The sequence below is a fragment of the Fusarium coffeatum genome, assembly GCF_003316985.1.
Source record: "Fusarium coffeatum strain FIESC_28 chromosome Unknown BRIP53273_contig_95, whole genome shotgun sequence".
In the NCBI taxonomy this organism is placed as follows: domain Eukaryota; kingdom Fungi; phylum Ascomycota; class Sordariomycetes; order Hypocreales; family Nectriaceae; genus Fusarium; species Fusarium coffeatum.
In genome coordinates, this window is record NW_022157890.1 from 41,987 (window position 1) to 69,821 (window position 27,835).

The window sequence follows — 27,835 nt, forward strand, 5'->3', positions numbered from 1 at the left end:
CCCTTGCTACGGGACCGGATCGTTTAACATCCGCTGCTCCTACAGGCTTTGACGAACCTCTCTTTCTTTCTCGTCAAACATACCTGGTCTAGTGTCAAGGGGCACCAACCAGTCGGGGAACTACGAGTCCACAAAAGGATCGGCAGTGAAGAAATGTAATCCCGGATCCATGCATGAATGAATGCCCAAGTTGGGAGGACTACTCAAGGCGAGGCAGGGCTGTTTGTCGAGCTGGAGTTCACCGCTGAGCGAGGGTTGTCGAGATGACTCGCATCCTGTAAGTCAACTAACCAGAGTATTGACCTCTTACTGTCCCCAATGCTAGTCTAACGACCGGCGTTAGATCTACACTCGGAAACACAACGTATGTAACGTATATTAGTGTATATCAATCCTACCAGACGTTGCTTAGACTTTCATAATCCCCAGTATTATCACCCGTTGCGGAGACCCCTTCGCTTGTTTGAAGCTTACGACTCTACTATACTACCATCCCCCGGTTCATGTCGATCTTTTCCAGACCCAAGTGCCGTGCCGTTCCCTTTCTTTTCTGTCGTATATCATCAAAGGACGACCCTTTTCGCTAATCTATTTCACGCGCGCCTCTTTTGTCATTTATCTGCTTTTTTCATTCCTCTTTGTTGTTTGTTAATTTGGTGGCTTGAATTGAATTTTTGAAACGATCTCGTCAACATGGAAACGACTCCGAGAGAGTCAAGACAGCTCGATCTGTGGACGTCGGAGTTTATCACCTTTGCTGCTGCGACCGTTTTCATTGGATTGAGATTGTTGAGTCGACGACTCACGAGGATTGAGTTCTGGTGGGATGATTGGTTTGCTTTAGGTTGCTACGTATGTCATTCTTCTTCTATGCATGTTCTTTGCTAACTTCTTCCAGTCTGTGGCTATTGCTTGGGTAGTCATCATCCCGATTTGTACGAACCATCTACCTCCCACTATCCACCCGTATCTAACTATCTGACTAGGGATTCAAGAAGGACTCGGTCTTCATATCAACGATGTCAAAAATGGCCGAACGAAACCCGAAATTCTTATGAAGAACGCTCTCATCCTATACGTTGCCGAACTCTTCTACGCGACCGCCCTATTCTGCGCCAAAGCTTCCATCCTTAGTTTCTACTGGCGCATGTTTCGAGTCACCAACATTAAGCTCCCGATTCAAATCCTTGGATGTTGTTCTTTGATCTGGATTATCATTCGAGTGAGTATACAGCTGTCAATGGATTGAAGGAAAAAGGACTAACAGGGGTAGACTTTCATGGGTATCTGGCATTGTATTCCTATCGATCGATTCTGGAACCCGACTGCTGGTGGAGATCAAGGATTCTGTGCCATTGAGGATAAGAAGTTCTTCTTCGGAACCATTCTGGTCCATGTCATTCTTGATGTTTGCATTATCGCGTTGCCTATTCTGCAGGTTCTCAAGCTTCAGCTACCTCGAGCACAAAAGATTGGTATCTCACTGATGTTTGTGTTTGGTATTGTGTAAGTTTTATCTCTCCCATTCGGTCTGCTCTGGCTAACTAGTTACAGCATTTGTGTTTCTGCTATGGTCATTATTGTTGCTTCGACACAATTCGATGCTGCTTCGGAGAACCTGACCTGGAACTTGACTACTATTGTCGTTTGGGCTTCCGTCGAAGTCAACCTCGTCACTGTATCGAGTACGTATCCTTCACCCTTCTTATGAAGCATCTGCTAACTAAACAGCCTGTCTCCCAACCGTTCGACCAGCATGCATGTACCTCTTCACCTGCACCCACCCCCGCTCAACCATCAACTCTGGCTCCAACAGCTACAGCCACTCCTACGGTCGAAGCCACGGTCGAAGTCAAACCAAGAACACGATCCGCCTTTCGACTCTTCCCAACGGCAAAGACGACGAGTCGAGCTCAACACACCAACTTGCCGATTCGGACCGCGAGCGTCACTCGTCAGACTTCGAGAGCCATGCTATGGATCGGTACAGGGCGAATGTTGCTACTGTTACCGGACCTGCGCATGGAAGGGGTGGTTCAGACGAGTTTGAGGTTGGAACACCGTTCGGGGGGATTATGGTCAAGAATGAGACAACTGTCAAGGTTTCGAATGCTAGGTAGACGGTGCCGGGTATGTTGTGATGGACTTTAGATATCCTGTGTAATATGAGGCGACAAGACTTTCCTTTCTCTTAGAGTGGTGTTGCAATAATGAGGCCGTCCTTCTATGCCGGCTTGATATTTGTTCGTGTAATGTAAACATCTGTTCGTGTAATTGATTAGGCTCATAAAGATTCACTTGGAAAGTCCACATTTTAATACAGGAATTGGGCACCTCATACTGACAAGCTTTACATGACATGTCTGATATGGTGACGGTTCTCTTGGTTTCTCTTATGGCGCGACAGCCACTAAGCTTAGTGTATATAATATCTAATAAGTGGGTTGAGTTTCATCAAACATCCGGTGTGGTGTATCGGTTAGCATACCGCGTTTTCATAAGTGAAGATCCGCGGCGAGCGGGGTTCGATTCCCCGCACCGGAGTTTCTTTTTCGTTTTTTTGACCATTATACACACTCTTTTTGTCTCTCGGACAAAGTTACCAATGCCTTCCATTTTGTCAGGGCTTGAGACAGGCTCCTTAGCTTTGCATCATCCACAAGTCGTGCTACAAGCACTTGTAGAACGGGAATAAACGCTCAGTTAAAACCCGTTTTGCTAGTGATGCATACCCTGTGTCCGAGCTTTCAGCCTCCTAGATCTTGCTTCAGATCTGGTTGCCTTTCTCAGTGTAGTGTAAACTCATGTCCGTCAGATCTCAAGTTTATTGGGACCATTACAAAATGATGATCTGCTTGTGAAGAAACTTTCTGCGTGCTGATGTCATCCTTCTTTGAGGAATGTGATTCCAGCAGATAACTAACGGTGTGTGACAGCTTTGACTGGACAAGCAGAGCAAAGGAGACGAAAAAGCTTGGTTACCATGCCAAGAACATTCAGGCTGCTTTATTTTGGCACCTCGAGCCTCAAACGTTAACCTTCTTATCACTCAGGCGTCAACCCAAGTCTACTGCATCACTTTAACCTACAGTGGAGACTTTTCGGGTGATCGGCCTGACGTACGGCGCTAGTAGAATGGGTGGTTACACAATTGTGCCAAGGAAGTCTAATTTTGCTTCGTGGTAGATGACCATGTTGATGGGTTTGGGAACACCAAGGTTACCTAGACGTTTGGTTTTTATAGACGAAAGAACGTTGGGGAAGACTAGAGAGAAAATGAAAGCCAATGGCAGAGTACAGTTAGAAGTTGCAAGGCTGTTAATTGATACCATCTCATAAGTTGGGCTTGATACCTTTTTAAAGACTCTATGCGGTGTTTGATTACGAAAAACGAGGCATTAACACAGTGGGAGTACTCTACAATCAGGCTGAAAGATTCACATTTACCAATGTATGGTTTATATAAAAATTACATACCTCACTCTCCATGACTGTAAAGCAAACTAATCTAACATGTTATGGAGCTGTAGGGTAAATCATAGAAGCAATCAATTTCAAGCAATCATCAACAGCACTCGGTAACTCCAACCTCATGTCGATTCTTGCTCTTTCCAAATGCCTGAGCAAACATTGATGGATGTCAAAGATGGCTCACCAACACCGCTGTCCATCACACCACCCGTCCCTCGGCAAAGAGAATTCATTATTTTTACTATTTTGACCTGTTCGCCGTCACTGATATCGGTTCGGCGAAACCTGAGACAGTCATGCCGTCGATCTTTACCCTAAACCGCCATTCACCAGATCTTAGTTTCAGCCTCTCATCAACATCGATCTTGGCGGCAGCCATAAACCTGTTCGGCAGCGATCCCGATATCGAGATCTATCTGCCCAAGGTCTTGGGAGGGTTGGCGACTTCCGAGAGGAGATGGATGATGTGATGAAGTTGCACTCCAAAGTTCGGATCAAACCTTGACGGTGACGTTGCTGAGATGCTTGACAAGACTGGAAAAGGCGCTCTACATGACCACAACGGATATCTTCATGAGGACTCGGATGTGAGAGGCTGCAGAGTGGCGAACCAGTGCTGGCCGGTCCTATGAGAATTGTTGGTTCGTATATGCAACCCAAGAAAGCAAAATTTCAAACTCAGCTTATACGTCTGTATGATTCGTTGACAAGAATCTATGCTGCATCTTGGCTCTTCAGCACTGCTGGATATGATCGGGGAAAGGATCTGCTATCACACTTGAGTTTGAATCTTACCATTATAGGAATAAGAGCCGTTCTTCACCGATAGCATTGCAACCCCGCAGTCGGCTGTTTGAGGCTTCGGATTTCTCGATGTACCCGTGATCCTTGTGTAACGTCCATGAAGTAGCAGATCTGAGTTTACCCTGGTTTCAAGAAAGTATCTTGAAAAGGATGCATGTCTGTTGGCACTCACGCGTTTCAGCCGCATGCAAGATCAAACTCTGTCAATGTCAGTTTCAATTGGTTCATGCGTTGGAGAAACGGTCAGCACTTTGTTGCTGTTGGTCCACCTACTCGGAAATAGCGTCGAGTTTAAATCGTGATTATTTCCCCAACCCAGCTGATGGTGGCTCTCATTTGCTCTGGGAATCATATCAGAGACGTCATTGCATTCCAGCTGTCTCAACGTCGCCGACAGCGTGCAGACACCCATCGACGGGATTTCCAACACCCGAGATAGCCTCGTCTTTCAAACGCCGCGCCCATTCAGATTTGAAATCGAATTGAATGCCTGAGGTTCCTTATCAAAATGTCAATTGTTTCTTCTTGGCGGACGCCGAGACTTTCTGGGGTCGTACGCTGGTCGCCAATGTGTGAATCGACAACAAAGGAGATGACCAGCGGAGTCTCAACTTGCCAATATTGAACTCTATTGTAGCTAAGAAAGAACTGGAAGTGGCGGACCCGGGTTCCGAGTAAAGGACGATATGACGTTGGGAGTAGTCCGGATATCTGGTGAGGCTCTGGCGGATTAGAAGCTATACCAAAGACAGCAATGATGTCTTAGAAGAAAGTGACTGGTCACTTTCATAATCGGATTCGTTCTGAAATGGGTAGTACCTGTCCGTCACCGAACGAGAATCCTGTCACACGATTCCTGTGTCTGGTGAGTAGCATGGAAAGCTTGACAACCCCCGTTGACTTTCTTGTCCTGGAGAGAAAGGCACAGATCGACACTCAGCCTAAAAGCCTTTTGATAACACAAGACTCACAAGGCGTCACACGTGATGACTTGCTGCGAAACCCGCCAGCGAGACCCCTGGTTTGAGACTGCGCTAAGGTGAAGCCACCGGGAACAAGGTCCGGAAAAAGTGTCAAAGATGACATCAGATTCTAGTGGTGAAGCTGTGGTGGATGAGCTTGTGTCGATACAAGCCAAAAGGTGTACTCGAATGGTTCGATTGGTATAACCGAGGTACGGCCAATGCCTGGTGCGTTTGACAAAATACCACCGCTTCTGTAAACCAGCAGAGATTCAAAGACAGGTCGAGGTACGATTTTGATCGCCACTATGATCTGATGTTTAGATATGCGCCTCAAGGTACTGGAGTGGGTTTCCTGTCGTTGTCCACTCTTACCTCGGCGCTAAAGGCGCCGTTGAGCAAACTGAAAGAAAGTCAAGTCCAATCAAGAAGATTTCGCTCATAATGACCGACAGTCGTTGGTGTCGTTTCCAAACTTAGGTAATGTGGAAAGTGTCACATTTCACAAGATCGTCACTTTTCAGCTGAGGATGCAAGATCTAGAGATTGACTTGCCGATCACCCACCTGGAGCCTGGAAGGTACAGCCAATAGTTCCAAAGCTGAATGACACTGATGCATGGTGGGCAGGTGTGACAGCGGGAGGTTCTTTCCGTTGTCAACCTCGGAGCCGCAATGACGTGCACGTGCCCTTTGATTTTCTCAGGCAATCTCGAGGCAGCATCTTCAGGCATCAACTTCATCATACTTAGGAGATGAGGCATTATCTTTGTAAGTACTATAACAAAAGTGCTTTGATCACGTCTAACAAGCCTCTTCGTACCAGGTCGGGCCGCAATGATAACTCCACAACCGCATCGCTTCGAGCGTTAGCCTACCCGTTTTGCCGCCGACAACATCAGTTCACCTGACAGCAAACGTTGGGGAATCAAGGCAACGACTAGTTCAATATTTTGGAGCTGCTCCAGGCTACTGAGACATTCCCACATTGTGCCGATCGACGCCAGCTACTTGGTTCCTAGGGATCTACAGGACCCAAATCACAGATCAGCATGCCATCAGAACTCGTTGGGTTAAAAAGAGGGTCTTGGCTTTTACCCGGACGCCAAGAGTTGAATTAAGCTTTACTCACATCTGGCAGCGGGTACAGCTTAAGGTTTACCCCAGGCCCGGAATCACAACGGATCTGCACAGCGTATGTGAGGCTATCCAGGAAGACGATTTGACTTACACCACCATGCCCATAGAGGATAACCTGTGGAATCGTATCCTTCGTATCTGATTTGTCCATTCCTATGCTGATGGTTGTGTCTGATGAGGTCGATTTGTGATATGTCACAAACTGTTGGAGAGCTCTACTGCAATTAAGTTTCTGCTCATGATGGCGTTGAAACGTATATGCAAGTTATCACTTCATAGAACCATGGAGGGTTGTTATGACGCAATACTCTGGCTTGATACGGACTTCAGGATGTCCAGACAAGTGGAACGACTCCCATCTGCGATGAGAACTCGGCCAGAGTTCAGGTATATAGCTTGAGGATTATCTCACGGATATCCCAGATCATCAAGTCGATCAATACCAACTTCAACACCCAACTATCAACCCAAAATGGTCCAGACAATGAGCTGGCGTGCCCTGGTGGCTACCATTCTGACCATCACCCCTACACCAACCTTTTCTGCTCCCTTTGATACCCGGCAAATCGACATACTCTATGCTGGAGGCTGTCCCTTACCTAGTGTGTGCAGTTGGGGAACTTGCAACACAGCCACTATCGAACTTGACCCAAAGAATTGCGGAAAGAGTGGTAACGCATGTAGCTCTGGTGAGCTTTGCGTTGCCGGAGGATGTGTCCCCCTCGATCTTACACCAAACCCCCAAGACTGCACAGACTGTCAGCCTGGTCAATGGTGTGATGATGGTCAATGCACTTCCATAGAAGTGACTGCCAACTCTCGCCGTTGCGGAAGCCAGAATACAAATTGCGAGGCAGGCTACCTTTGCGTCAATGACAAATGTCAAAGGATCGATATCGGCTCAGACCCGACATCGTGCGGAGCTTCCAATCAGGCCTGCAGTGCAGGTAGCTGGTGTCTTGATGGTACCTGTGTCCCCTTTCAATTAGGAACCAAGGTGCAGTCCTGTGAAAGGACCAGCGAATGCCCCTTTGGTGCTTCATGTACTGGCGGCTTTTGTCGTCAACTGTCCATCTCCTCCGACCCATTCAACTGTGGCGATGCGAAGAAGAACTGTACCGCCGGTCAACTGTGTGTTTCCGGACAATGTCAATCCTTGAACATCACTGAAGAGGCTGAGACTGAGAGTTGCGGCACTTCCGGAGAGGCTTGTTCACCTGGATCCTACTGTTCAAAGGATACATGTTTACCCATCACCATCTCAACCGACCTTTCCCAATGTGGTGACAACTCATCGCCATGCAAGAGTGGCGAGGTGTGTATCTCTGGTCAATGCATCAGCAATCTGTTTGAACGAACAAATGCTGAAAGTGTAGCCTGCGGCTCTGGGTCTGGAGGACCTGGTGGACGCCTCCCTGGAGGAGCCCAGAATGGAGGCGATGGCTCTTCGTCAGCGAACGGAGGAGGCAATGGAGACGCTTCAACTGGCAACAACTCGAATGGCAGCGGCGCTGGATCAGGCGCCCAAGGCGACGGATCTTCTCAAACTTCAGGTGATGATGGAGCCTCTTCAAGTGGAGACGGCTCATCCTCTGGTAGCGGAGGCTCCGGAGATGCCAGTAGACAGTCAGGCCAGAATAGCGAGGGTGTTTCAGCTGATGGAACCGCTACTGGTGACGGAAGCTCTTCAGGCAGTGGTGCAGGTTCAGATGCAGCCTCAGGAGCTTCTACTTCTACCTGCACCCCAGCATGTGCCGGTAACACTGTCTGTGTTAGTGGGCAGTGCTCTACAGTCCAGGACGCCTCTTCCTGTGGTACTCCAACTAGCCGTCTACTCCGCTTACTGCGTCGACAAGAGACAGGCTGCCAGCCCGGTTTTGCTTGTATTAACAGCCAGTGCGTCTTGGTTGCAGGAGCAGTGAACTGTGGTGCATCGGGAACAAACTGCCCACTCAACTATGCTTGTATCCAGGACTCTTGTGTACCCCTGGGTGATTCATCTGCTTGTAGTGGTGATGTCTGCAGCAGTGGCGAGGTCTGCCTGGGCAACATCTGCACACTAAATGTCGCCTTGGCTAGTTGCAACAACATCGCTTGTGGTACTGGAGAGACTTGCCAAAACGGAGCTTGTGTCCCCATCGGTAACTCTGGTGCTGGTGCAGCGTCTGGCGGTACCGCTAACCCCCAGGGTGGTGCTTCTGGCAATGGTGCCGCTGGTACCAATGGTGATTCGACTTCATCAGGTGATGGCACTGGTAGCGATGCTGGTGCTGGTCAGGGTAACGGCGGATCAACAAATGGAGAGTCTCAGAGTGGAAGTACGCAAGGTCAAGGCTCGGGGGCAGATGCCTCGGGCTCTGGAACTGGCTCGACATCAGGAAACGGTTCTGGATCAGACGGCACTAATGGATCTGGATCTGGTGCTGGTACGGGCAACGGCGCCGACTCTGGTTCTGGTTCAACTTCGGGCAATGGATCTGGCGACGGCTCTGCTGATGGTGCCGCAGGTGGCAATGGCGCTAACAATGGCGCTGGTTCTGGAGCAGACTCTGGCACAGGTTCAGGCGCGGATTCTGGAGATGGATTGACAGGATCCCCGTCAGGCAATGGATCAGGCACCGGATCTGATAGCGATGATGGTGCCGGGGATGGCGCCGGCGCTGGATCAGGTACTGGATCCAACCCAGGCAACGGCGGAGATGGAACTGGTGCCGACTCTGAATCAGACCCAGTCACTGGCTCACCATCTGGTAACGGCTCTGGCACTGGTGACGGAGGGGACGGTACTGACGCTGGATCTGATCCAATCACTGGACCACCTTCTGGTAATGGTTCTGGTTCTGACCCTGGATCCGGTGACGGAGGGGATGGTACCGGAGGCGATGGGGATGATAGCGATGGAGGCGTTGCCCCTGGCCTTGGAGGAAACGGTACCGGAGATGATGGCACTGATGATGGCGGCGCTGGAGGAGATGGTGGTGATGGCGACGAAGGTGTTGCTCCCGGTACCGGCGGAGACGGCACTGACGATGGCGGCGCTGGGGGAGACCCTGCTAACCCTGGCGCATCCGGAAGTCTCTCACAAGCACCACCAGCACCTAGCATCACTGGAGGACCCCAAGGTGGTGGTGGTTCCCCAGGTCCCGATGACAATGATGATGATGGTACTGACAATGGTAACGGTAACGGTGATGGCGGTGATGGCGATGGTGGTGATGGCCCTGGCGACGGAGATGGTGATGACGACGACGGCGAGGTCATTGTTCCAGCGCCATCTGGTACAGGAGCCAACCCCGGACCCGCAGAGTCGGATGGTGCATCTCCAACTGACGGCGATGGCTCTGGACCTGTGGATCCCACTGACGAGCCATCACCAAGTTCTGTCCTGACCGAGGGTTCAGCCATTGTCAACCCAGACCCAACCTTAACTGAGCCACCGGTTGACCCATCTAGTACAACTACCAGAATAACTGGAGGACCGCAAGGGAACCCAACAGATCAACCTGGAGATGGCGACGGAGATGGTTCACCAACTGGCACAGATGGAGTTCCCCCCCCAGTCACTGACCCAGGCACTTCACCCACTGATGGACCCCAGGACGCCTGCTCAGCAGACGATGACTGTGCGGTCAACGCTGACCTCTGTATTGTTGCTGGAGTCAATATTTGTGGCTGTGTGAATTCTGTCTGCGTTGTGCTCGCGGATCCCGGAGATGGTGATGGTTCTGCATCTGTTTCCGACATTCCTGCTTCTCAGACGCAGGATGGAAGCGATGCCGAGCCAACTGACGACGGAGGGGACGACGGAGAGGTTACGGCTTGCACTGAAGACTCAGATTGCCTGGCTGATGTTGGATTGTGCGTTGATGGTCTCTTGAACCTCTGCACCTGTGTCAATGCTGTCTGTGTCTTGGCGGGCACCCCTGCCGAACCATCAGACGCAGCCTCGCAGACTCAAGATGGAGCCGGTGCCGAGCCCACTGATGACGGTGAACTCACAGCCTGCGGCGAAGACTCGGATTGTCTTGCAAATGTCGGACTGTGTGTTGATGGTCTCTTGAACCTTTGCACTTGTGTCAATGCTGTCTGCGTCCTGGCAGGCACTCCTGCTCTGCCATCTGATGCAGCTTCCCAGACTGAAGATGCAGGTGGATCAGAACCCACAGACAATGGAGATGTTACGGCGTGCAGCACTGCTGACGACTGCGCGGCTAATGTTGGACTTTGTCTTGACGGACTCTTGAACCTCTGCACATGCGTCAACGCTGTCTGTGTTCTCGGAACTGATTCTGATGACACTGCCTCACCATCTGAGACTGACGACTCCGACACTCCTGCACCTACTGATGATTCAGATGCGACATCTTGCAGTACTTCTGATGACTGCGTGGCCAACGTCGATCTCTGTGTTAGTGGCTTATTGAACCTCTGCACATGCGTCAACGCTGTCTGTGTTCTAGGAACTGATTCTGATGACACTGCCTCACCATCTGAGACTGACGACTCAGATACTCCCGCACCCACTGATGATTCTGATGCTACATCTTGCAATACTGCCGATGATTGCGTGGCCAATGTTGGGCTCTGTGTTAGTGGCTTATTGAACCTCTGCACCTGTGTCAACGCGGTTTGTGTTCCCGCTATTGACCGCGAGGACACTGCAGCGTCGCAAACAGATGATACCGACACTCCCGCGCCCACTGACGACGAAGATACCACATCCTGCAGCACTGCCGATGATTGTGTTGCCAATGTCGGACTCTGTGTTAGTGGCCTATTGAATCTCTGCACTTGCGTTAATGCTGTCTGTGTTCCAACCCTCGATCCTGACGACGCTGCAGCGTCGCAAACACAGGACACCGACGCTCCTGCACCCACCGATGACGAAGATGCCACTTCTTGCAGTACTGCTGATGACTGCACTGCAAATGCTGGATTGTGCCTTAATGTATTAGGGCTAAATCTCTGCACTTGCGTTAATGCTGTTTGTGTTCAGACTATTGATCCTGATGACGCGGCAGCATCACAAACACAAGACACAGACACCCCCGCGCCCTCTGGCGGACAAGGAGGTGTTACGGCCTGCAGCACTGCTGATGACTGTACTGCGAATGCTGGATTGTGCCTTAATGTATTAGGGTTGAATCTCTGCACTTGCGTTAATGCTGTCTGTGTTCCAACCCTCGATCCTGACGACGCTGCAGTGTCGCAAACACAGGACACAGACACCCCCGCACCCTCTGGCGGACAAGGAGGTGTCACAGCCTGCAGCACTGCTGATGACTGTACTGCGAATGCTGGATTGTGCCTTAATGTGCTAGGGCTGAATCTCTGCACTTGTATTAACGCCGTTTGCGTCCCTGCCCTTGGTGGTGATGACACACCTGCATCCCAGACCCAGGACTCGGACTCTCCTGCTGGCACCGATACCGATAACAATGGAGCCACATCCTGCAGGAATGCTGGCGACTGCACTGCGAATGCTGGATTGTGCCTTAATGCACTAGGCATCAATTTATGCGCTTGCGTTAACGCTGTTTGTGTCCCTACCCTTGGTGGTGATAACACACCTGCATCCCAGACCCAAGACTCAGATGCCCCCGCTGAGACTAATACTGGCGGTACTGGAGGCCCGTCCTGCACCAATGATGGCGCATGCGCTGCAAATGTTGGATTGTGCCTTAATGCACTAGGCATCAATCTATGCGCTTGCGTCAACGGTGTCTGTATCAACAGCCTACTTAATGTTGGGGTAGGCAGTGGCGCAAGGAGGGTGGGAAACCCCAGTACGGACACGCCTAGTACGGAAGCGCCTGATGAGAATGATGAGGACAATGATGAAGATGCTGCAGATACGCCTTTGTCTTGCTCCAACAGCAATGACTGCATGGCAGATACCTCACTTTGCTTGTCGAATGGGCTCAACCTTTGCGTCTGCTTGAACGCAGTCTGTGTCCGATCTGGCTCGGACTCGAGCGACGGTGGATCGAGCGACGATGAATCTACCGATGAGGGATCCAGTGACGGTGGCTCTACCGACGAAGACGATGAGCCCTCAGCAACCAGACCAAGCAACACGCAGCCAACGAGCAATGCAGGCAATTCAGGCGATGGAGCATCAGTTAATGGAGATGTCCAGTGCAGGACAGATCGAGACTGCGTGGGCGCCCTCGGAGCCAGCGTATTGGGAGTGGTCGCCTGCGTCAATCTCGTCTGCCAAGAAACTACAGCAAGAGCAGCCATCGGAGGTGCTGAAGATGCTGGAGTCGCTGTGCCCTCGGTGGCTGCAGCTGTTTCTTCAGGTTCCACAAACAACGGCGAATGCTCCACAGATCGAGAATGTGTTGCTCGGCTCGGTGCAGGCGTCCTGGGTTCATTCGCATGTGTCGACTTGGTCTGTCAGCGAGTCAACGTCAACAGCGGATTCACCACCACGACGCGTGAAACTACTTCTGCCCCAACCAACGACCCAAGCGACACGGACGAAAACACCTCTGGGCGCTGTTCCAGGGATTCAGACTGCACTGGTAGGGGCGAGACTTGCTCTTCGGGAGTCTGTCAAGTATCGACATCAGGCTCTGGCAGCGGAGGCTCTGGTACAAATACTAGTGGTTCGGGCACTGGGAGCTCAGGTACAGGAAACTCAGGTAGTGGGAGCGGCACCGGGGGCTCGGGCTCTAGCACAGGAGGCTCAGGTACCGGCGGCTCTGACACGAGCACTGGAGGTTCTGGGTCGAGCTCTGACGCTGGCTCTGGCACTGGAGGCTCGAGTTCCGGAAGCTCAGGCAGTGGAAACGGCGGAGCATGCCAGAGGGCTTCTGACTGCCTCGCATCTGTCAATCGGCTCTGTGTTGCTGGTCTCTGCCTCTGTGTGAACGGAGTCTGCAGTCCCAGTTGAAGCTAGGTGGGCCACTGCGTGGAATTCTCAGGGATCAAGCATGCCATAGTGCATGTGTTAAGGAAGTCACTTGAATCGCGACAAGATGGTGTCGCAGATCTTCATACAAATCGCCAGATTTACGCGTGTGACAATTGGCTGTGCTGATTGTCCAAGTCTTTTGGTTCTCTTTACCTTGTATAGTACGGTGTTTATTGCGACGGCTGCAACTTCTTTTCTTGTACTATTTCATGACAGCTCAGGATGTATTGCTATAGTTGCTCATTACTATTTGTATTCCATTTATCATAATCTTGTAACAGCTTAATGTTACATTCACATCTCTTATGAAGCCTTGACCAATCTATTTGTTCCTTGAGGTGTCAATTTGACGACTCGCCTGTTTCGTGAGCCTACACGCCAATCGATCAAGAGCTTCACAACTTGGAGCCAAATGATATGCTCTGAGAGCTGTTGAAGATTCATGGCGCATATGCCAGTCCGATCAGATGAGCTTTTCAGATATTTAGACTCTCCATAGGGCATTATGGCTCCTTTGCCCGCACCTGAACTTCTTTCTGTTGCCAAACTCACATAAGGTTTAGATATGTGCATAGGCCAGTTTATCCACAAGAATCACCAAGTGACTGTACACGCTGACTTCTAAAAGGTGTTATTGGCCACGCATATTACATGGGACATAGGTTTTATCATCCAATTTATCTTGAAATAGGACTTGAGTTCTGAATGATAGATTGAGGTTTCCAAAGGAGACAAAGAAAAGCTACCCCATACGTGACACAGCTTCACTGTTACACCTTTTCTGCCTCGGCCACCGCCCTCGCCGCGGCCTTCGCGGCAGCCTTCTTCTCCTTGATCTCCTTGTGCGACCAAGGCTGGTTGAAGTAAATCTTGGAATGGTCAATATCTTCCTCTTTGTTCCCTTCAAAAGCGGCCACAGCCTCTGCCTCGAGCGCCGCACGGCGGTTGGTGTAGTCTTGCTTCTTCATGACGAGACCGATCATGACGAGGATGATCAGAACAGGAATTCCGATGTAAAGCCACATCATCCACTTCTTCCAGGTGAAGCCGCCCATAACACCCACGGTGGGTGGGTTGGATCTCTTGGTGTATTGCACGGCGGCGTTGTAGATGTTGCGGGGGTGGAGTGTTTGTTTGAGAGTGACTTTTTCGGCGATCTTTTCGACAACCATTTGTTGGGCAATTTCTTTGATGGTGTTGGAATCCATCGAGGGTGAAGGTTGGAATGCGTTTCTGGTGGGTGGTAGCAGAACCATGTTGGCGGTCGTGGATGATGTTTGAGGTTCTGGTGGTGGTGGTCGACTCGACTCTGGTTTTGTGGCAAAGTTGACGGGAAAATAATGTCCATGGTGAGAGAGGAGAAGATAAATATCCCATTGAGGGCACGTAACAAAGCTTATAATTCATCTTGTGGTCCTGGGGGATAGACTTTCACAGCCCATCTTATCTTCCCGGTGGTAGAGGATCGTGGCTCGATGGAAGGCTGAGTCTACGTGATAGACTTGGTTTGAGCACTTCGAATTGGCCAAGTGACATCGTCTCGGAAGTTTATGGATAATAAAGACCTCTGCTTGGTCTGATATGTTGAAACTCGAAACTCTTTCCGAATACATGCGTGGGAAGCCAATAACAAGGTCTTTATAGTTGAACTCTATCGGCAGATTCTAGCAGGAAACAAAGATAAGGGCAGGGTGGGTTGAGCTTCCAACATGAGAAGAGACAACCTTGACCATTACAGTCTAGAACCCTGTCCTCTCCTCTTCTCCCTCTCCTTATCCCTCAACAATCGACGAAGAATCTTCCCACTAGGACTCTTGAGTATGACATCCAAAAACTCAACACCTCCCCTGAGCTGCTTGTACGATGCCTTGTGATCTGCCACATGCTTTTCAATATCACGTGCCAGTTCCTCCTCAGTCAAAGACTCAGCTGAGGAGCTCTTAACAACGAATGCTTTGGGCACTTCTCCTGAACGTTCGTCGGGGATTTGGATGACGGCACAGTCGAAGACGTGGGTGTGTGTCAATATGTGTGCTTCGAGCTCAGCTGGTGCAACTTGATGGCCCTGCGACTGTTAGCTAGGTGAGTTGAATGGAGGAGGTTACGTACTTTGACTTTGATGAGTTCTTTGATTCGATCAACGATGACGACGTGTTCATTTCCAGAAGGAGCCAGTGTCACTATAGCCTCGTCTCCGGTTCGGATCCATCTCCCATCGTGTTGATGCACAAATGTTTCGGCTGTTGCCTTTTCATTATTCAAGTAACCCAACACAACAGAAGGCGCTTGCACGAGTAACTCTCCAGGTTGATCATGTTGAGTGATTTCTTTGCCCTCTGGGTCGATGATTTTGGCTTTTGTTCCTGGGAAAAGAGATCCAGAGCTTTTGGTGAAGACATCATCTTCGCTTGAGGAACACACTACTGTTGCTGTTTCTGTCATCCCTGTTTGTCTTTAGTATTCATATCTTCAGGTTCATGATGATTGAACTGACCATAGGCTTGCGCAATCGTCCAGTCTGGATACAAGTTCTTCATATCTCGAATGGTCTCTTCGCCTAGAGGTGCAGCACCACAGTAAACGAATTTTACGCTGCTAAGATCATATTTGGCGCAGATGTCCTTGAAACGTAGGACTTGGATAATGATAGGAGGAACCTGATATACAGCGTCAGTAAACAATCACCCCATGAGGTACTGTTGGTCCTTACTACTAAGAGTTGTCTGATCTTGAAATCCTGAACAGATTGCAAAAAGTCTTGAAATTCAAATTTTGGCAGGATGATGACTTGATCTCCTCGCCAAGTCATCGTATGCGCGGCAATAACAAGACCATATATATGGGATAATGGTAAGAATCCCGTTACAGCTTGAGTAGCAATGCCACGTTTTGCTCGAGCGGTCGACTCGTATGTGACGTGCTGCAGGACATTCGAGATGACGTTGTAGTGGGATATCATAACAGCTTTCTTCGAAAAGTTAGCCGCATCTCTCATAACAATTAACAGTTCTTACCGGCAAACCTGATGTTCCACTCGAAAAGCACAGAAAGGCAGTTTGGCGCGCACCCTGACCCTGGACCCACTGCAGCTCTTCAATCTCGGCAAGTTGAGAGCCTTCTTTGATCAAATCCTCTAGAGAAGCATATGGAAACTTTGAAACGGGGTCGGCACGGGGAATATCAAAGAGAAAAATGCTTTCTTCTGATATTCCAACGTTCTTGCATGCTTTGAGAGCAACTTCGAGAAGAGGTGTACAAGTAAACATAGCTTTTGCGCCTGATGCTTTGAGCTGGTATGTCAATTCGTCGACGGAATAAGCTGCGTTGGCTGGAGTGACGATGCCCGAGAGACGATGGACACCGTAAATAGCCGTGATGTAGTCAATCTAAAGTCAGGTATTAGCCTGGTCACTCATACTAGAACAATGATACATACCGTATTGAGAGAAAAGATGGCGAGAACCTTGTCCCAAGGCGTCCCTTCATTGGGCTGCCATTGCATCCGTTTTGCCAATGTTCTGGCCACGCATTCAGACCGCTCAAACAACTGAGTCGTCGAGTACGTGCGTTTAGTTATACCACAGGTAAACGGATGTCTACTTTTCGCGATAGGATAGCGACCATATGTCTCGTTCCTCATGAACTCGGCTACGGGGATTGAGTCCGGGGGGTCTTTTTGCGTCAGCAGGGAAGGGTCGTAGAAGAGAGAGTCTTACCTATTGGGAGCTTGGGTACCCAGACGGGGGTTGTGAAGACCATCTTGTTAATAAATGCCTGGTTGAGAAAAAAGACGATGTATGATGGAGAGGATGTTGGTGTTTGTCAACGCGTTACGCTGATGCTATGTACTTGGAGCTATACAAGACTAGTACCAGATGAGAAAGCCGACGGCCTCCCCGCATTCCGAGAAGTGGGTCGCCTACCTGCCGGTCTATGAACAGTTAACCGAAATTTACATAACACGGTCAATCAATCTGAGATCAGCATCATCAACTTGGCGTTGATTGTCAGGTGACACCGTGTTGCAGCTGTGGCAGAATTGGAGGAGCTACATGTCCGGTGTGAACGCTGGGTAAACAGGCAAATTATCCTCTGGGGCTCAGGGCGTTAAAATAAAGTCGCCTAAAGGCTGACATGATGTGACTAAATTATTTATCTCCTATGCTCTTATTGGCGGCCAATTCTTCTGACACCCTTACAGAGCACGTTCAGTCTCACCCCCATAGTAGATCTGGACTAACACAGGCAAGAAGGTTCGGGAGTATTAATTATCCGCCACGCGACGCGTGCCTGCTTTCTTCTGAACGACAACAATTCTTCTAAATTAATAACGCCTTCTCTTTCCCGTCAGCATCTACCAATCACCCTACACAATGTCAGCGCGCTGGGAGAACATGTCCATCCTCGAATCGCCAGAGGACTGGAGAGTTTGGCGCGATGACATCGAACGCAAGTGTTCAATAGCTGGCTGGTATTCTCTCTTCTACAGGCACAAGACTGAACCCGACAACACGGATAGTTCTCTAGAGAATCCATATTTGGATGATGACGAACATCTAACTAAAAGATCCTGGAGACGGCAGCAAATCAAAGCCTGCGACCGTATCCGCAGTTGTCTGAGTGGCTCCGCATTACGATCAGTCCAAGGCAAAGAGACCGTCAGCGAAATCATGGACACCCTCGAAAAGAAATATTCCTATCGCTGTTTTAGTCCATCAGACAAGACGATGGTCCTAATGAAACTCATGCATGATTTTAACAGCCTTTCTCTCGCGGATTGCAATAACGACATTTCGACATTCACGTTCAGACTAATCGAAATCGATCTTGATATGCATCTGCTAGACAAGTCCTGTACCCTCCCGGAGCCTTTTTGGATAAACAAGTTTCTCGATGGTCTTGGACCAGACTTCGAATTTTTTGTTACTTCGTTTCGTTCGAATTGCAACTATTTTCCGGAGAACGGAGTAGTTACGAAGGAGGCGGCTACTCTCGATAGCGCTACGATGGAAGCTCGTCGTGGTGAGAGAATTATTAAGCGGAAAAGAGAGTACCCGTGTGAGCATTGTGGAGGGGAGAGGCATTTGGTGGAGGATTGTTGGGAGCTAAATCCTTATAAGAGGCCGACAAAGAGTCGGCGCAAGTGATATCCTGTGAGGTATTTCTTGAGGGATATATCAATTAATCGACGGTTTTGAAAGCCTCACTGGAAAACAGGTTACTGTTGGAGCAGAATTTGATATCTGAGTTGGATAGCAGACTTGGTAGTGGGCCTGAATGGTAATGGCAGTTCTGTTTTTATACCCTGGTGATTATCACCGTGAAATTACTGAAAATGAATTCTGTAAAATGTAGAATCTATATTGCAGTATTGATAACAAATGCAAAAAGAAAGTCGAACAGTCGCTAGCGTCAGCATCTGCAGCGCTCCTGTAAAATGGTACTTTGCTGACGCCAGCCAGATTTATCTGACGCCAGCCAATCACCCATTTTGGAAACGATGGATGTAGATCCTCTACGCCACTTACACAAAAGTTGCCAACGAGAAGAAGTATAAAAAACCACAGCTGCCTCTTGAGAAATCATGTTAATCAAGAGAACACATTAAACTGTATTCCTGAGAATTATCAATCATCATCATGGTCAAGCACGCCTCCAAAACCTCCGTTCATCAACTCGCAAAGGAGTATGCCTCCATCATCAAAGGCAAAACCATCCTCACAACAGGCGCAAGTCCTGGTGGCCTCGGAGCACTATTCGTCGAAGCTATTGCTGTTTCTGAACCTGCGTTGTGCATCCTCGCTGGTCGCAGCGTTGAGAAGCTTCAACAAACAGCAAGCACCCTATCATCAAAACATCCCAATCTCAAGACTAAACTCCTGACTCTTGACTTGAGCTCACTCTCTTCCGTTCGTTCTGCGGCTGAAAAAGTCAAGGGCTGGTCTGATGTCCCCAAGATCGATGTGTTGGTCAACAACGCGGGTATCATGGCGACGGATTTCAAGCTCACTGAGGATGGCTTTGAAAGTCAATTCGCTTCTAATCACTTGGGTCATTTTCTATTCACAAATCTCGTCATGGATAAGATTCTGGCTTCGGAAGAACCTCGTGTTGTTAGTGTGTCTAGCAATGGTCACCGACTAGGTCCGATTCGATGGGGCGACCCAAACTTCAGCGTACGTTAATCCTACTCATGAATTATTAGCACTAACCTGTGGTAGAATGGGGATCTGTACAACAAATGGAGTGCATACGGCCAGTCCAAGACTGCCAACATGCTGTTCGCCATCTCGTTAGCTGAGAAGCTCGGAAGTCGAGGATTGCAGGCTTACAGTTTACATCCTGGTGCCGTTCTGGATACCTCGTTAGCGAACCATCTGGGAAACCTGGACAGTCTTGGTATGTGATTTCACTCCCATGTTCATATTTGCTAACCAGTTTAGTCGAGGCTGATCGAGCTATGGGTGATCCATGGGGTTGGGTCGACTGGTCTACTGTTCCCGTTACACCCGAGGTTGGCGCCGCCACTCACGTTTATGCTGCATTCGATCCTGATCTCAAAGGTTAGTTGAGCCATCTGGCGGTTGAATCATATATACTAATCTGAGTTTAGAGCACAATGGGGCTTACTTGAATGATTGTCGTTTGGCGGATTCTTTTACTGACACGGTCAGGCCTTGGGCTACCAGCTCCACGGAGGCAGAACTGCTTTGGAGATTGAGTGAGAAGATGATTGGGCAGAGTTTTTCATTTTAGAGGAGTCTTTGTCTGTACCTGAGATTTTCAACAGATTGTACTAGTATTAACTAGAACACTGCTGGATCTGCCAGCTTCCGATATGCAACGGGGTTCTTGGGACATTCATCCATTCTCACACTTCGCAGCCATTTTTGAAAGAGTCCTATCTAAAGTGGAAATTGATTACCCTAAGATTGCTTATGTAAATCGATGAGTAAAAGAAATCGTCCTGACGTAAAGAGAACGAATCCTGTTAGAACACATGTGATCAAACCAACTGTTTCGTTCTGGCCTTCTCGTGTAACCATCAGCTTACCATGGCTTGCTTGCTACCCTATTTCCATCAACCAAAATGGAAGAATGCAGGGACACTTCGTGTTTAAGTCGGGCCGAAAGGACGCTAACTGTTCTGGATATGGGGGCCAAGAACAATTGCGGGGATGAACAGGGATCAGGGCGACTGTCATTTCATTTATTTTAACTCGAACCTTTCTTCAATTTTACCAAAGTCATCTCATCTCGACTTTGCCGATTCAGACTTCACAGCATGGACTCAAATACAGCAAAAGCTACTTCATCACAACCTCCAAGAAATGAACCCGCGGCGGAAGAACCCACAACATGTCGCGAATGTCGACGGCGTAAAGTCAAATGCGATGGTGTCATGCCCGTTTGCACCATCTGTCGAAAGTACAGACGGCACTGTTTATACGACAAGCATAGCAGAACGAGGTTGACGAGAAGGTATAGACATGATGATAGTGTTACTTCTAGCGCCGGGCCACTGACACGAAATAGACAGCTGACCCTCCTGGAGGAGCGCCTCGAAAAGGCTGAAACTGTTCTACGACGACACTATACTGATAGTCAGATTGCTGAAATGCTGGAGGGACCGAAAGAAGGATTGATAACTCAAAACAAAGCACCGGAAGCAACACCGCAGATGACAGAGCCAACGCCGGCGCCTACACTAGCTCAAACGCCAGGACTAGTCAGCTTGCCTGCCACGACTCCAGGAGCCGACAATCTCATGCACCTACCAACTCCCACAACAGATCCCGGTCTCTACTTAGCAGGCCAAGCCAACATAGCCAACTTAACTGCGGATCCTTTTCTTCTGGCACCCATTGGCGAGTTGGAGGCAAGTGCTGGATTTTGGGCTGGCTCACAGGATGTTCCTTTTGAAATTGCTCCAGCTACGGCTGATGACTTCGAGTGGAACGAGCAGGAAACATCATGGGGAACGTACGATCCTGCTAGTTGGTCGATTACAAACCATGTTGATGGAAACCCATCGCAAGCTATCATGGACGGCATGGCTTCTTTGACTATTGGCGATCAGAAGAGAGGATACTATGGGGCCGCTTCTGGATCAGCTCTTTTACGGCAGATTCTATCTGCGCGTCCAGATGGTCAAGAAGTGGACGCTGATGTCGCACTCCACGAGATCGAGTCCCTATTCCAACAGCATTCAGATCATTCGCAATGGTTCCGCTCGCAAGCTATGCTGACCAGGGTCGCTGTCGAAAATCTCATCGATGCATTCTTCGTTTTCTACCATCCAACATTCCCTATTGTTCACGAACCAACCTTCCGAGCTCAATACGCTGGCACGTTACCCTGCGCTAACAAAGGACATTGGAACACACTCGCAAACATCTTGGCAGCCTTAGGATCCTTTGCGAGCAGTAACGTGGCGGACGCAACAGATTTGCCGATCTTCCAAGCAGCGCAGAAGAGCTTATTTTCAAACTACCTCGAGGTTGGAAACCTTACTATTGTGCAAGCTTTCAGCTTGTCGTCGAATTATATGCAGAAGAGGAACAAGCCGAACACGGGATTCAACTATGGTGGTCTTGCGATAAGATTGGCTATCGGATTGGGTCTCCATAAGGATTTAGAGGGCAATAGTTTGTCGCCTTTACAGAGTGAAACTCGACGCAGGATATGGTGGTGTTTGTGTGTGCTTGATGTGGGAGCTACTATTACATACGGAAGACCATTGAATTGGCCTCAGGCTGGTGTCGAGACAGCTTTCCCTCAAAATATTCATGAAAAGGTTCGTAAACCACGGAGTAAGGAGCTCATCACTAACACGCCTAGGATCTCACACACGATTCAACGCATTGCCCACCAGAGGTCGAAGGCATAACAATGTACACCTACATCCGCGTCCAATCAGCCTACCACCTCAGCACAATGACGGTCTACAACCGTCTCATAACCAGTCCCTTCCCGTCAGCCACAGAACTCATCACTCTAGATGACGTTTGCATCGGTTCCTGGCTCGCTCAAGTACCATACTACTACCGCACTGTTCCACCGCCAGATTCTGAGTATGCTCTTGGCATGGGTATCTCGGAGTGGCGCTACAGAAATCTGAGGATTGTCATGTATCGTCCTTTCTTGGTCAGATGGGCGAGATCATCGGCACAAAATACGCAGCAGAATCTAACGAGTAGTGAAAATCTGGCGGTTTTTAGATGTCTTGATGCTGCGAAAGAGTCTGTTACGCATATTCAGGGCTACTGGACTTCCCGCTCGCATTCAAGATTGGCTTCCTTCTACATCCTGTAAGTTCCCTGACCCTGCATGTATCAAAAACTAACCAGACAGGTACTTCCTATTCCACGCAACCTTAATCCCCGTCCACTGCCTCCGCCAGAATCCTCATCACGCTCTTGCACCCGACTGGCGCTCACAAATCCAAGCTTCACTTTCCGTCATGGGAGGCATGACTGAGTTGAACCCGAACAGCTCCAAATGTCGCGACATCACGCTGAAGCTGTGCTGGCCACACCTCGACGGAGATGGAACACAGACATATTCCGAAAACCCGTCGTTCATGCCGAATGTGGCAGAGACTGAAGCTGCGTCGATTATTAGTGGTTACAACACCTGGTGCGAATCGATGACCAATGCTGGGATATCGGTGCCCACGTATGAATGGGCGGATGAGAACGATTCAGCGTTGGGTTTCTTTTAGAAGATTTTTGATATATGGCTTCTTGCCATACTTTGAGCTCGTTACAACTAAATATTATCCTTGAGGCGGTGACGTTGCAACGCCAATTCTCTTCCAACATAAGAATTCCTTCGTAAAGAGAAACACCTTGGTTGCCTGTAAACAATTCTGTGACTAGCTCGCTCTGCAATATCTGTCCGATAGACTCGGATATAGGTTACTTGGTGCGTCGAATTAAGCGCCCTTTGAGTGATGAGCAGACAGGAGAAGGGTAGAATTTTCGGTAAATATCGATAAAGGTGTATTGCACAGAGCAACATGTTTTACTAAAAAGAAGAAGAGTGAGAGTGGAAAATTGTGTTGAGGCAAGTCAATTGAAGCAGGAAGAGGGTAGCGGGCGGAGTTCCTGCCTTAGCTCAACTGCAGCTGCAGTTGCTCGTCGCCAGCGCCTGCCGTCGCGCACCATAGCACATGAAAAGGAAATGACCAAGCCATTGTCCAAAAGGTCCAACTTGATGCTTCCATTAACATCAATCTTTGGACCCTGTCGATCTCTGCACACGATCAAAGCACCTTGGAATGTCTGCAGTTATGGATCTCTCAATCCCTACCCAATCCGGTCCAACATTCCAGGCCACTCGAAGCCAAACACACCCGGTTCCGGCAATTTGGCTTCATGCAACATCTTATCTTGCCTAGTCCTGCAAATTGATGGCAACAGAGCAGGGGATTTCATAATCGAGGCGCTTTTTGCATGTGCCGAATCGACGTCAGAGGGAATGCCCAGCATAGATAAGTCGTTGGCCCAGTCCTAAAGATCATTTCAATATTTCCACATTTAATTGATCTTTCCCGAATCACTGAGTACCTTATTCCCAGCACTAATTCATCATTATCTAATATCTCCATCAACAATGAAGGTCGTTATTGCAGGATCAACCGGTTTCGTCGGCCAAGAAGTAGTCCGCCAAGCTCTGCTCCACCCTCTGATCACGAAAGTTGTCACCCTCTCCCGTCGCGACCACGAGCTCGCTGAAGATCTACGAACCCCCGATATCGAGGAGAAATTTACGTCCGTCAGTTGTTCCGACTTTAAAAGCTATCCTCAATATGTCAAGGATGAGATCTCTGGAGCAGACGCCTGCATCTGGTAAACCTGCCGATCGATGTGTCTGATGACAGCTGACAAAGAGCAGGCTTATTGGTGTCACTCCTGCCAAGTTGAAGCAGTATACTTGGGATCAAGTCCGCATGATTTGCTATGAGTATGCACTTTATGCGGCTGATACCTTTGCCAAGCTACCGCGCGAAGGGAAACCTGAGCCTCTGAGGTTTATATACGTGAGCGGTTCCAACGCTGAGCGCGATCCTGCAAAGAAACCATGGATCCTGGGAGACTACTGTTTACTTCGTGTATGTTACCTCTCCCATCCAACAAGCAGATCTAACAATATTTCAGGGCCAAGTGGAGAAGCAAATCCTTGAGCGTGCGCAATTGTCAGACGGAAGAATGCAGGTGCTCGTCACCAAATCTGGGATGATCACGGATCCAGATATGGGCATTGTAAAGCAAGCGTTCCGATTCTTCTCCCACATGATTGTCAGCGTCCCCAGTATCGGACGGGCTGAGATGACTGCTGCGCTATTGAACCAAGCAGTAAATGGATTAAACAAAGATACCTTGTCGAATGCGGAAATGGCGGAGATTGGAAAGAAGGAGTTGGTCAAGCTGGGGTAATTGTATTTTAGTGAATATATTCAGATTGTTTCAATTTTATTGACGTGATGATCTCGCGCAGAAACCAAATAGGCGAGATAGTAACGAGACCGGGACTTTGGTCCCAGGGTCTCATCACGGAACTGACTTATGCCGACCTAACGTTGATAATAAGGTCACTATTTGATCCTCGATTGAGAACGGCGGTATGTTAAAGAATGCAAGTATTGTAGATCCAACACAGCTAAAATCATTCAAGAGTATCTCACTTCCATCACCAAATCTCCCACTTCTGATCCCCAACAGCACAAAGCCTATTGAAAAGCTCATCCCTCCTACTCAAAGCCGTAACAAGCCACCCCCTCCCCATCCCGTCGACAACCTCCAATCCATCATGAATATCTTCTTCTAAAGCCCATCCTGCAGCTAACTTTGCCTTGGCCCCATACCCAGAGTACTTATTCAGGGTAATGATTTCAGAAACAGGGATGATCCAGTCTGGTTGTACATCGGGGGATGCTGGTGTCTTTTTGCAAAAACATAAAGCAGGTGATACAGAGTCCGTGGTGAGGTATACGAATCCCCTTTCACCACGATATCGACATGTAAATTCCACAGGCCCCGCAATAGGCGGTTCCTCACGCGGAGAAGTAGCCCCGACGCGATTCTTAGCTGATTCAGACCCCGTTTTCGCGCGTACTTTATCAACACTGATAAGAGTCTTTGCAGCTGCTTGAGCGATTGGTTTAACCACACTTAGTAGTTTGCCACGTCTCTTACCGCCGGTTCCCGACTTGCTGGATTCGTGATCATCGCCTCCTGTGTTTTGGATGACGCCTGTGTCCTTTTGTACCGCGGCGTTGATTTCGGCGGGGGCTGCGCCTAGAGGGGTGTCGTTGTTTGATGAACTGATTACAGTATCGTCTAGAATGTGCGGTTCTTCAGGCGGGGGCCCTTTAAGAGCGGGTGGTGGTATGAGTGGTGTTTTGTTTCGCTCGGCTTTGCGGAGGAGTGTTATTGTGAGTTGGGAATCTGTTGGAATTCCTTTGAATGCGATTCTAACAACGTCAGCGATGTTGAAATCATGGATATGGGTGTTATACTTTGTCATCAGAGATTTAGATAAGTTGTATGATGTTCTCAAAGAAATACTTCCAAAGAAAGCAATTCCAAAGCACAATGTACCAACTCTGTAAAAAACATAAGGTGATACAAATATCGATAGTATCAGAACAGGAAGAATAGTTCTGATAATCCGATACTGAGAAACTCGTCTAGAAAATGGAGCAGTAGGATCGATCAAACTACAACGTCAGCTTCATCTTAATCAAACAAGAGGTACTTACTTTGCACTTCGTTCCCAGATATTGCAAAACCGACATATCCAATGCATGAGCGGTCTCATCTGACTCCACATAAGTTCCTGCATAGGCGACTTCGTCTTATCCCACGAGGGCTTATCGATACCAGCAGCCTTGTCCTTCGCAGTAGCGATTCTTGTAGCCATGATTCTCGGATCTGGTAAATTTGCAGTCTTCCCACCTCCCCGCTGCGATTCATCGTGCTGAGGGTCTTTATCGACGAAGATATTGATGGACAGAGCTACGAGGCCTGTTGCAAAGTTACTTGCCTCTCGCTCAAGGGTTTCTCCTTTGAGATTTTCCGGTGCGCCTGTAGCTGAGTCTGTTGTTCCTAGAATTCCTGCTGCGGGTTTGATCAAGTGGCCGCCTTGGTAGTGGACTAGGGAGGGTGGACAAGGTGGGAATAAAGTATCTCTGATTTTTGGGGAGAGGAGGATTGATAGGAGGGTTATGAGGAATGTTGGCATGAGGAAGTTCAAGTACCAAGCTGTGAAATACGTCTTGCTTGTTAGTTAGATTCTCAGAGGAGTTGGTGACTTACTATGCAGAATGCACCTGTTCGTCTTGGTTCACGCCATGATTGAAGGCGCGAGAGATGTTGTCTGAACATGATGAACCCAAGTATCTAAAATCATTAGAACCAGAAACCTGCATCTCAAAGTCTTTCAAAACTCACTGCTCCCATGTAAAGTCTCTCAAGCTGCGCTCTCAACTTATTCGGTGAGAATTGCTCGTCTTCAGCCACATTAAGATCCAACTCATCTTCAGGATGATTCGGGACATGTTTGAGGTGAAATACTCGCTGTCACCAGTTAGCTTCTCATTGAGAGTTGGTGAGAGTTGGGGCAATCCTGACCTTGTTGAATCTTCGTATGAGAAGCCATGCGTCTTCATTTCTCACACCATCGACGGCGTAGTCTTTTGGGTGAATCTGATCCCTATCCCACCCGGTATCCGTCACTTCAAATGACAGGGTTTTATCTCTGTCTGTCGGTAGAGATGGGTGAACCTGGGTATGAAGTGTCGTCCCGCCAGTACTATGCTCTAAATTGACGGCAATCTGCCTCTTTTCACCAGTATTTTCCATCTCGTCAATAAACTAAGCATGATAAAATACGAAAATGATAAAACAAGCATTGTTGGGGAATTGACCCCAGATAGCCAAGACTTTAGTGGATGATGTCAGGGACGCCGCGTACTACATCCCATCGTCATATTGAGGTGCACGCTACTTGTATTACCCTCAAGGAGCTTTCTCTCCGCTTTATGACAGATTTGTTCTAGAACGTGATGTAGGTGTTTGATAATTAATGACGATCTATGATTGTGGTTATTTCCGAAATAGAGTTGGCGCGCCACATCTTGAACGAATTAAAGTGAAGCTGCAATAAACAAGCTATTTGCAGATCAACAACGGTACAGCCAGTTGAATTGTGCCCCATCAATCGAGATTGTCATCTTTAATAGGGCATTGCAAACTATACAATACTCTCCTACGCCAGTGAGGCTGACCGTTCAGAGTATTTCAAACCTACTTAGAACTTAGAAGCCCGAGACCGTTATGCCTGTGAATGAGTTAACCTCCTCTGCTATCAAGATCTGCAACGTCCACAGTGTCTCTTCAGCAATCATATGAGGGTCATAGATCCAATATTGAGTTGTCAATATCAACCAATTAGCGTCCGGTATGGTGTAGTGGCTAACATTTCGCGCTCTCATAACTTGAGAGATCAGTACCGCGGAGCCCAGGGTTCGATTC

At 48.8% G+C, this 27,835-nt stretch overlaps 7 protein-coding genes across 7 annotated transcripts; 4 read left to right on the plus strand and 3 right to left on the minus strand.

The window, feature by feature from the left end:
* Nucleotides 1–693: 693 nt before the first annotated feature.
* FIESC28_04521 (uncharacterized protein) lies at nt 694–2,120 on the plus strand (the record flags this gene model as incomplete). Its single annotated transcript, XM_031158668.1, has 6 exons — nt 694–852; nt 899–935; nt 987–1,222; nt 1,274–1,506; nt 1,555–1,685; nt 1,732–2,120. 6 exons carry the CDS (start codon nt 694–696, stop codon nt 2,118–2,120), a joined length of 1,185 nt encoding a protein of 394 aa, XP_031017246.1.
* A 4,728-nt stretch (nt 2,121–6,848) lies between these two features.
* FIESC28_04522 (uncharacterized protein) lies at nt 6,849–13,274 on the plus strand (the record flags this gene model as incomplete). Its single annotated transcript, XM_031158669.1, has 1 exon — nt 6,849–13,274. The coding sequence occupies one exon, from the start codon at nt 6,849–6,851 to the stop codon at nt 13,272–13,274; it is 6,426 nt and encodes a 2,141-aa protein (XP_031017247.1).
* A 791-nt stretch (nt 13,275–14,065) lies between these two features.
* FIESC28_04523 (uncharacterized protein) lies at nt 14,066–14,551 on the minus strand (the record flags this gene model as incomplete). The annotated part of the gene is made up of 1 exon (XM_031158670.1): nt 14,066–14,551. One exon carries the CDS (start codon nt 14,549–14,551, stop codon nt 14,066–14,068), a length of 486 nt encoding a protein of 161 aa, XP_031017248.1.
* A 476-nt stretch (nt 14,552–15,027) lies between these two features.
* On the minus strand, nt 15,028–17,054 carry FIESC28_04524 (uncharacterized protein; the record flags this gene model as incomplete). The annotated part of the gene is made up of 7 exons (XM_031158671.1): nt 15,028–15,360; nt 15,405–15,739; nt 15,790–15,952; nt 16,006–16,263; nt 16,310–16,681; nt 16,732–16,967; nt 17,012–17,054. 7 exons carry the CDS (start codon nt 17,052–17,054, stop codon nt 15,028–15,030), a joined length of 1,740 nt encoding a protein of 579 aa, XP_031017249.1.
* A 1,880-nt stretch (nt 17,055–18,934) lies between these two features.
* Nucleotides 18,935–23,019, plus strand: FIESC28_04525 (uncharacterized protein; the record flags this gene model as incomplete). The annotated part of the gene is made up of 8 exons (XM_031158672.1): nt 18,935–19,471; nt 19,517–19,694; nt 19,739–19,858; nt 19,909–20,016; nt 20,597–20,723; nt 20,832–22,092; nt 22,137–22,606; nt 22,650–23,019. The coding sequence occupies 8 exons, from the start codon at nt 18,935–18,937 to the stop codon at nt 23,017–23,019; spliced, it is 3,171 nt and encodes a 1,056-aa protein (XP_031017250.1).
* An 893-nt stretch (nt 23,020–23,912) lies between these two features.
* On the plus strand, nt 23,913–24,736 carry FIESC28_04526 (uncharacterized protein; the record flags this gene model as incomplete). Its single annotated transcript, XM_031158673.1, has 3 exons — nt 23,913–24,148; nt 24,195–24,411; nt 24,458–24,736. The coding sequence occupies 3 exons, from the start codon at nt 23,913–23,915 to the stop codon at nt 24,734–24,736; spliced, it is 732 nt and encodes a 243-aa protein (XP_031017251.1).
* A 253-nt stretch (nt 24,737–24,989) lies between these two features.
* Nucleotides 24,990–27,163, minus strand: FIESC28_04527 (uncharacterized protein; the record flags this gene model as incomplete). Its single annotated transcript, XM_031158674.1, has 5 exons — nt 24,990–25,989; nt 26,062–26,576; nt 26,618–26,701; nt 26,753–26,878; nt 26,933–27,163. 5 exons carry the CDS (start codon nt 27,161–27,163, stop codon nt 24,990–24,992), a joined length of 1,956 nt encoding a protein of 651 aa, XP_031017252.1.
* Between the last annotated feature and the right edge of the window lie 672 nt (nt 27,164–27,835).